The sequence below is a fragment of the Ictalurus punctatus genome, chromosome 1 (assembly GCF_001660625.3).
Source record: "Ictalurus punctatus breed USDA103 chromosome 1, Coco_2.0, whole genome shotgun sequence".
Lineage (NCBI taxonomy): Eukaryota > Metazoa > Chordata > Actinopteri > Siluriformes > Ictaluridae > Ictalurus > Ictalurus punctatus.
This window is the reverse complement of record NC_030416.2, coordinates 10,414,012-10,423,679: the sequence shown is the minus strand read 5'-3', so window position 1 is coordinate 10,423,679 and position 9,668 is coordinate 10,414,012. Positions and strand designations below refer to the sequence as shown.

The 9,668-nt window shown below is 37.7% G+C and overlaps 1 protein-coding gene across 2 annotated transcripts; it reads left to right on the top strand.

Moving 5' to 3' along the window:
- The first annotated feature begins 3,335 nt into the window (after nucleotides 1–3,335).
- si:ch73-54f23.4 (zinc-binding protein A33) lies at nucleotides 3,336–8,365 on the top strand. 2 transcript variants are annotated; one of them, XM_047155264.2, is made up of 7 exons: nucleotides 3,336–3,384; nucleotides 3,589–3,686; nucleotides 3,947–4,042; nucleotides 4,605–4,838; nucleotides 5,264–5,286; nucleotides 5,775–5,890; nucleotides 6,639–8,365. In XM_047155264.2, exons 2-7 carry the CDS (start codon nucleotides 3,621–3,623, stop codon nucleotides 7,184–7,186), a joined length of 1,083 nt encoding a protein of 360 aa, XP_047011220.1. In that variant the 5' UTR covers nucleotides 3,336–3,384; nucleotides 3,589–3,620; the 3' UTR covers nucleotides 7,187–8,365. The 2 variants fall into 2 exon arrangements, with proteins under 2 accessions (XP_047011220.1, XP_017324905.1); XM_017469416.3 differs by lacking the exon at nucleotides 3,336–3,384 and having other exon boundaries at nucleotides 3,496–3,686.
- The last annotated feature ends 1,303 nt before the right edge of the window (nucleotides 8,366–9,668 follow it).

The window sequence follows — 9,668 nt, the reverse complement described above, 5'->3', positions numbered from 1 at the left end:
TTGATAGCTGTTTAATCCTAGGAGCATTACCGCCACCTACCGTATTTTGTGAACTATATCCTAAAATAATGATGCTCTGCCAAGATTATAGGAGCATGGTAGGAATCCAGCGTCAGATGGCGCTGCGTGTTCAGCTCCTCCATCCTTTACCAGATCCCCACATAGTCCTGATCCATCCATCCATCCATCCATCCATTTTCTGTACGGTTTATCCTAGCTGGGTCGTGGGGAACCTGGGGCACAAGGCGGGGGGACACCCTGGATAATGATAATGAGTCTTTATTGGTCACACATACACAGTGAAATTATTTTCTTCGTAAGCTGGGGTCAGAGTACAGGGTCAGCCATGATACAGCGCCCCTGGAGTAGAGACAGTTAGAGCACAGTGGCAGCTTGGCAGCACCGGGGCTTGAACCCCAGACCTTCTGATCAGGAACCCAGAGCCTGGCCATGCTGGGGCTTGAACCTTCTGATCAGTAACCCAGAGCCTGGCCATGCTGGGGCTTGAACCTTCCGATCAGTAACCCAGAGCCTTAACCGCTATGTCACCACTGCCCTTCTGGATGGAGTGCCAATCCATTGCAGGGCACACTCACGCACCCATTCATACCCCGATCCAAGCACTGCACTATATTATGTCATGTAGAAATGTAAAAAGTGCTCTATACCCCATGTACATTTGCGTTTTACCCAAAATATTCTCTACACTTACCGACTTACTCTTAAAACTCTCAACTGAGCTTTTACGAAATACATCATACTTATCCCATACAAATAAAACCTGCTCCACAGTTTAACACCCCTCAACTGTCACACAGTCCATCTCTATGTTTCCTCATAAGTGCCAAAGTTGAATTTAAAGCCGAGTGTCCCAGTCTGAGCCTAGCTAATAACACTTCTTCCCTTCTATTCCTTCCCATGTACCATTTATTTGACAGTCTACCTGATTTTATAACGCCACCTGCCTCTGCTATATCTATCCCATCTTCTCTGCCATTCTTTATTTAGTTCTCTCCGAATGATTGTTTTCATCTCACCTTTCCCCATTGACCCTTTGCTTTTCCCAAGTGCACTTTTACCTAATCTATCCGTCACCTCGTTCCCTAATACCCCAATTTTGTGCTGGTACCCAGCAAAAATGTATCACCAGTCCCTTTGCCTTCACCCTATGCAACAGAGAGTAGAATTCCATAAGTAGATCCTCGCTTTCTGATCTTGAAGATGAAATACTGTTCAGGATTGAAGCAGAATCAGAGCATATAACCACTTTATCCAGTCTATTGTGTTCTATCCATTGGAGACCTTCTATCATTTCTGCAGTATACACTGAAAAACCTTTGTTTGATTTTTGACTCATCCTTATTTTTATTTTTTATTTTTTATTTAAAATTTAGGCATAAACACTCCTATACCTATACATTTTGTTTTATTGGATCTTTGGAACCATCTGTATAAATTTGCGTGAATGAATGAAATTTCTCACTCAATACTGAACTCGCCATATTTCCATAATTACATATCTCTACGGATATCCTAAATTCCTTTGTTCTTCTAACAGGCTCATATCAACTACTGGTTCAGGAATTTTCCAGAATGGGTTACTATTTATTATTTTTTTTCCAATTCAATTTATCTGTATAGTGCTTTGGTATGCAGATTTTAAATGTGCAAATTTATCCCAATTGAGCAAGCCGGTGGCAAGGAAAAACTCCCTAAGATGTTAAGAGGAAGAAACCTTGAGAGGAACCAGACCCAGAAGGGAACCCATCCTCATCTGGGTAACAGTAAATAGTGTAAAAAGTTCATAATGTTTTTATATGAAGTCTGTTTGGCCTTAGAAGGATCCGTAGTCCCAGCAATCTAGAATTGGAGAAGATGAGAGCTCCATCCAGAGGTAGGACATCCGAAACGGATCAGGCAGGTCCGGAGAGCAGAAAGGATCAGGATCTCTAGTATCTCCATAAAACCGTGTGTGGCTCGACAGAAGAAGAGAGGGAGAGAAGATTCTGTTAGGACTGTGCTTACAACGTAAAGTTACTACCTAAAGGCACCAGCGGACAAAAGGACATATCGTCAATTCTTGTATCTTTGGCTCACTGTCCACATTTCCATCCCAAGCTATCGCCTCCACTTCATTTATATTCCCAACAGTCCTCCAAAACTCTGCGGCCTTTAGCAACTTGCGTTCAGACATCTAATTTAAAAGCCGTATAACTTTAATATCGAATTAAAATAACCTTATTCTATTTAGCAGCACACTCGATTGAGTTAATGTATTTATTTATTTATTTCCATATTTGTAAGTGGGTTCAAAGTAAAATAGAACTGTGTGAGACTTAATTTGCCGTCGTAGCTCAGTATATCGAACCATTAAATGGGAATAAGTAACATTTGTTAACATTATATATATATATATACATATATATATATATATATATATATACACACATATGTATATATATATGTGTGTGTGTGTGTGTGTGTGTGTGTATATATATATACACACACACACACACATATATATATACATATATACATATATTATATATATATATATATATATATATATATATATATATATATATATATATATATATATATTAATGTACTGTTATCCATGTATGCAAACTAAACTATGCTGCTATGAATTCATGAGTCAGTCACCACTGATCTTTTAGGCTTGTATGTTCTGGAAACTTTAAATACCTTCAATTTGCAAAAGCCAATGCAACTGCAGGTTTCTAAGCTCATACCTACGGTGAGTCTGATTCAGAAGAGTCCTATCAGACAAGCAGCAAGACTAGATGAATAATACATCTGTACTGCTAAGTAATGTTTATGCACACTGACAGGAGTTTGACAGGAGGTTGGTGTAGGAGCTGTTGGAAGGGGTGAGAAGAGGCTAGCAGAGTAGAAATGGAGAGATGGATGGGAAAAGGGGTGTGGAGTTTGGATGGGTGAGGGGTGGGAATGTGAGGCGGGGAAGCAAGGACTGGCAAGGATCTGACCTTTTGATTGACATGATTTCTAATTTTGCCAAAAATGCCTTTGTCAGAACACTATGCCGCGTTGTAACCAACTCAATCGTTGACGAAATGAAAAGATTCCGAACATTTTAATCACAGAGCCCTATTTGTGAAACATAATGTTCCTCTGTTTTCACTTGTAAACACACACACGCACACACAGACCTTACAGTCAATGTCCTCTGACGTCGTCTCTTGTTGCAGAGCCGAGACAAAAATAGAACGCTCTTGTCTCATGGCCATAAATTGAGCATGTGTTGTGCTCTGTGACAGATATAAACCCAATCCCTTTGTTTTTGTCTTAGGTGTTGATGTCTTACTAGATGAAGATAGACTGGGATTGTACAGTGTTTTGACTGTGGGTTCTCTCATTGCATACATGTAACATATGCTCTCAGCCTGTTACACTTCTGACCAATCCCTCACTCCTGCCCCTTTTGATTTATTACTCGCACATAGTCTCTGTCCTTCGATTCTTTCTCTCTCTCTCTCTCTCTCTCTCACACACAGCTCCTTTTAACCGAGCCCTCTCTCTCTCTCTCTCTCATATGACGTCCTGAAGGTTTACCTTCCTCCGCTTGCTTCTCACAAGTAATGTACACCAATCACATGAAGGACACGAACAACAACTGCAACAAGTCTCTTCTCAATGACCAGAAGGTAAGAGTAAACTTTTGAAGTCAAGTCAAGTCAAGGCATGGAAGAGCTCGGCGCGCATTTTGACCTGGATTTCTATCAATAGTGTGCCAAGAAGGCCAACAGATTACCACCTGTGTATGATTAATGATTTTTACAAATGTCTAGTTTTACTAACCTTGTCAGTAATTTTGTTATCCAAATTATATATATTATATATATATATATATATATATATAAACATACAGTACATATGTTCACTGGTTCCTACACGTGTGCTACAGGAGAAGCTCATACAGGCGATTAAGAAGATTAAGCATGAAGTTGATGAATGCCACGAAGCAGAGAAAGACACTTATGCAGATGCAATCGATGTGGAGGTAAGGACAGGATTTATCGTCTTGAAAAACTCCAGACACGATTCTTCCGAAAATGTTCCGTATTTAACTGTTTAACCAAGTGATCCATGTCTAAATCTCTCCAATGTTTATTAGTACTGAATTTTCAATCCATCGATTATCTTACTGGGGGTGAATATTTAACACTGGGTTATAAGACAATGGCACTGGAGCTGAAAGTGACCCCGAATGGACATGATGAATTTATCAGCATAATTCCATGTCCATTTTCTTTACTTTCGTCAAGAGCTGAGGTAGATGGATGGATAAATTTGTCCATTTTTAGTGCTAAACATCCTACACTAATGCAGCATGTCAAGATCGTGCAAAGGACTAAAATAGCATTCTTAATTGAAATGTGGCTCCAGTGCGAACCCCGGGTAACATTTTAATATATCCGCACACCAAAATCCTTCTTCACAGTTATCTAATCATATTCATTTGTAAAAAATAAATAAATAAATAAATGAATGAATGAATAAATCAAAAGAGAAGATGGTTCATCTGGTAGAGGTTCGTTTCTCGTCCCACTGTGTCCTCGCAGAATCAGTTTGAGGACATGGAGCGGGAAATCCGAGCGGAGTTCCAGAACCTTCATAACTTCCTGGATGAAGAGGAGGAGAGGGACCTGGAACGGCTGAGGAAAGAGAGGGACAGACGAGTGAAAATGCTGAAGGAGAGAGAGAGGAAGATTGCCACGCAGGGACGAGACCTGGAGAGGGCCATCGGGACTCTGAACAGCAAGCTAGCAGAAGACGACAGTCCCAAACTACTAAAGGTGCTTCTCATGGGATTATATTTACTGTATATCTGCATATCAGTAAAAAAAAAACAATGTTCTGCCAGCAGATTTATTCTCACAAACTTGTCGCATACTTTTACAACATCGATGCACTGTACTTAATAGATGATCGTTCGATTCCATAGGAGCAACTCTAAAAGAGAGAACAGGATTTTTTTAAAAATATTAAAATCTTATCTGGTTCTGTAGTTGATTTAACTGTACGAAGCTGCATTATTTGTACGAGCAGCTTGTTAAGTGTACAGGGGGAGGTACCTCAGGAGGGTTTGGAGCAGATCCACAGAACATGCTGGATGCTATCTGGCAACCGTTTAGCTCACATCACACGAATGGCATCTAAAGTGCTGATATTGACCTGACCGGCCTGTGACACAATTTCGCCTTTTTAAAACTTCTTTTAGGAAATCAAAGATCTCCTAAAGAGGTAAGTACAGCATTTTTGTGCAGTATGTTCTAATTATATTCATTCATAACCCACGATAACATCATTTACCCGTTTTATATTTCCTCTTTGTCACTTTCTCTTATAGAAAGTGACAAATATGTGCACAATCTCAAACCCCCCAAGTCCCTAGGAACTCCTAGGAAGTCCTCACTCTCATTAATACATCCTTTTCCTATTAACTCCCATGTAGTGTAGTTATGTTGTAGTTGTTCACAAATAACATGCTTGAAGGATGGAAAGGAGTTTAAATGATACTTTAGCGTTGTATTAAAGTATCATTTCATCATTCATTTAGTACTGGTTACATTATTTACCCTGAGCTACACCAGCATCATTCCGTTTGTGTGTTTTAATTAAGATACTTGCTTTAGTGCTTTTAACATCCCTAATATCTTTAAAAGTGAGTACACTAAGCTGGCACTTTAAATGCTTAACTCTGTCCATCTGTCTTTCCATTTCTCTGCCAGATGTGAAGTGAATTTTGTACGCCCGGCTCCGGTGGACAGCGAGATTTGCACAGGACAGTTTGTGGGTCCTATTCAGTACAAGATCTGGAAACACATGAAGGCTTCTCTCTATCCAAGTACTGTTTATATTTGTTATGCTTGATGGCACGGTTTCTGTCTGCTTGTGAATGCGGAGCTGTGTGCTAGCCAGCTGAGGGCATGGTTTAGGGGATGGACTTTATTAGGAACACTAGAGTAATACTGGGTAGGGCCTCAATTCTTCGTGGCATGGATTCCAAGTGATGTTGGAAACATCCCTTTGAGATTCTGGTCCATGTTGATTTGATTACATCACGCAATTCCTGCGGATCTTTCATGCTGCGAATCTCCCGTACTACCACATCGCAAAGGATTCAGATCCGGTGACTGGGAAGGCCGCTGAAGAACATAGAACTCATTGTCATGTTTGAGACGGCTTTTGCTTCGTGATGTTATCATGCTGAAAGTAGCCATTAGAAGGTGTGGCCATGAATTGTGGGACATGGTCAACAACAATACTCAAATAGGGTGTGTCATTCAAGCGACGACTGATTGGTATCAAGTGTCCCAAGAAAACATTCCCCACACCATTACACCATCTGTGTGCTGGCCCGTATCTGCATTATTTTATGCACTGCACTGCTGCAACATGATTGGCTGATTAGACAGTTGCATGAATGAGCATGTGTATAGGGGTTCCTAATAAAGTGCTCGGTAAGCGTACTGTATATATACAGAAATATAAACATGACCGGAATTATCTACATACGGTAGACAAGAGGTATGATTTAATGCTCGTGTAGTTCTGTCGATTTACCTTTGTTGTGAACTCCTTCTCATGCGCAGACATATCGATGTTGACCTTCGACCCTGAGACCGCTCACCCGCTGCTGACACTGTCTGCTAACAACACAACGGTGCATTTCGAGGAGAAGGAAACGGTTGCAGATGAGAACAAGAAACGTTTCCACTATTACTACTGCGTGATGGGCCGAGAGGGCTTCATGCACGGTCGCCATTACTGGGAGGTGGAGGTGCGAGGCAAGACCGCGTGGCGCCTGGGCGTGGCCAGGGAGGACGTGTGCCGTGGCGAGATGAACTCATCCACCACAGCAAATGGGCTGTGGACACTGGCGCTGAAGGACGGCTCGATCGTAGCCTGCACCGACCCCAAGCCCACGTTCATACGTACCGCCACTCTGCCCACCCGCATTGGCGTCTTCCTGGACTGCGACAAGGAAGAGGTGTCCTTCTACGACGCTCTCACCATGACGGCGCTCTTCTCGTTCTCCATGGATTCCATTCTAATACCCATTTACCCGTTCTACAACCCTTGCGATACAGACGACGGAAGGAACACCGCCCCGATCACCATCTTCCATCCCTCGCTCTGACACAAGGATTGAACTGATGGACTTGCAGCTCTTAAGTTTAACTTAGAATTTGGATTTCTCAGAAAGGCAGTATGACAACTCAACAACAACAACAAAAAAAGCTGTTGCTTTGTTGGATCTTTTTTTTTTTTTTTTTTGCTTTTCATTTGTTTAATAGTGTGTGTGTATGGAATGTTTGATGTCTTTCAAGCATTTACATGAGGAATAAAAATGGAACTGTGAATATAAATGTCCTAAATAACCCCTCTGTCTGGACTGAAAGTTGGTGGAAACAGAATGAAAGAGAAAAGCCGTGAGGAAGAACGGTATAGGACGGGAGAGGCGATGGAAATGGTAGATGGATGCTGAATCGATGTCTGGGTGTTATACAGTTCACTTTATACAGCCTATAATTATCGCAGTCACTCGGCACTGTAGTTACAGCGAGGAACTACTATGTGAACAATGCACTGGTGTGCAGTGGGGGGACTGTGTGTGTGTGTGTGTGTGTGTGTGTGTGTGTGTGTGTGCTGTCTTGTAGTATGACTGACTGTGTTTCAGAGGACTCTTGAGCTTAGACTGGCACTATTTTACAGAACTAAAACACAGAAACTGTAAGAAAAACTCAGAAACTGGTTTTTTTTTTTTTTTTTTTTAGACCTTTCTTTTTATTATAACATACTGTAACAAATGTCATGTTCCTTCACAAAATGTGTGCATTTGTGTCTGTGCAATGTGGAACTACAGAAGTGGACAAACTGGAAATAGGTCATCGAGGAGAAGCTTGGCCGTGTGATGGACACAAGAAGGAGGCAGTCGGAAATGCAGGTTGTGTTTTAAACAGCACACAAACACTCCATAGGTTGCCTTAGACAATAACTGCCTAATGCTAATAACGCACTTTCCTCTGCTAGTCTGAAAGCTCGTTCTTATGCTCTGCCTTTTTCTAAGCTTTCACCACACACACATTGAGTCATGGATACTGACCATCCCATACAGCTAGACCACTCGATTCTGGAGTACTCTACAGCGCATCACTACGACTGCAGAGATAGCGATAATGGGGAGATTGAGTGCACTTTTGCTTTAATAACTCTTAGACATCTTATATTTATGTGTATGTGTATATATATATATATATATATATATATATATATATATATATATATATATATATATATATATATATATATATATATATATATATATATATATATATATATATATATATAACTATATCCTGATAAGAGAAGTAAAAAAAAGTGTATAAAATCGGTAGAACCTGGCATAGGAATCGTCGTCCGTGTATGCTGCGTTGATTTGTTTATCGTTTCCATATACATTGCACCCAAGATTTTCATAAGAGTTTTTCGCTTTAACGCAATCAATATCATCATTTCATATTCATTATCAGGCTAAAATGAATCGACGGGAATTAACAGGTAGCAGCGAGAAGAGAGTTAGATTACAGATCGATGTCAGTGTCTGACATTCTGCTAATATGGATCACCAAATACTTATTTATTTATTTATTTATTTTTTTAGAGATACTGGAGAACAACATGGAGGATGAAAAAAAAAAAAAATACAAATGGAAAAAAATCAACAGGATTTTCCCGGTGTTGCAATTTAAGAATATTTCTTTAAGAATATCACCCAAAATTTATTTCTGCACACAGTACTGTGCAAAAGTCTTAGGCACGCTAATTTTTGGTGTACAAATTTTGTTATAGATTTAGTTTATTATATGACTTCTGCATTATTGAGTCAGTACAAATACATATTATATTTCCAAACATTACTTTTCCAGCAAAATATTAAAATGTTTATATATATATATATATATATATATATATATATATATATATATATATATATATATATACACATACACACACTCTTTTACTATATATATACACACTCTTTTTTATATATATATATATATATATATATATATATATATATATATATATATATATATATATATATATATATATATAAATAAATAAAAGAGTATATATATATACACACACACATATTATAGATTATTATATATATATATAAAAGAGTATTTTATATATATATATATATATATATATATATATATATATATATATATATATATATATATAAAATACTCTTTTATATATATATATATATATATATATATATAAAAGAGTATTTTATATATATATATATATATATATATAAAAAAGAGTATTTTATATATATATATATATATATATATATATATATAAAAAAGAGTATTTTATATATATATATATATATATATATATATATATATATATATATATATATATATAAAAGAGTATTTTATATATATATATATATATAAAATACTCTTTTATATATATATATATATATATATATATAAAATACTCTTTTATATATATATATATATATATATATATATAAAAGAGTATTTTATATATATATATATATATATATATAAAAAAGAGTATTTTATATATATATATATATA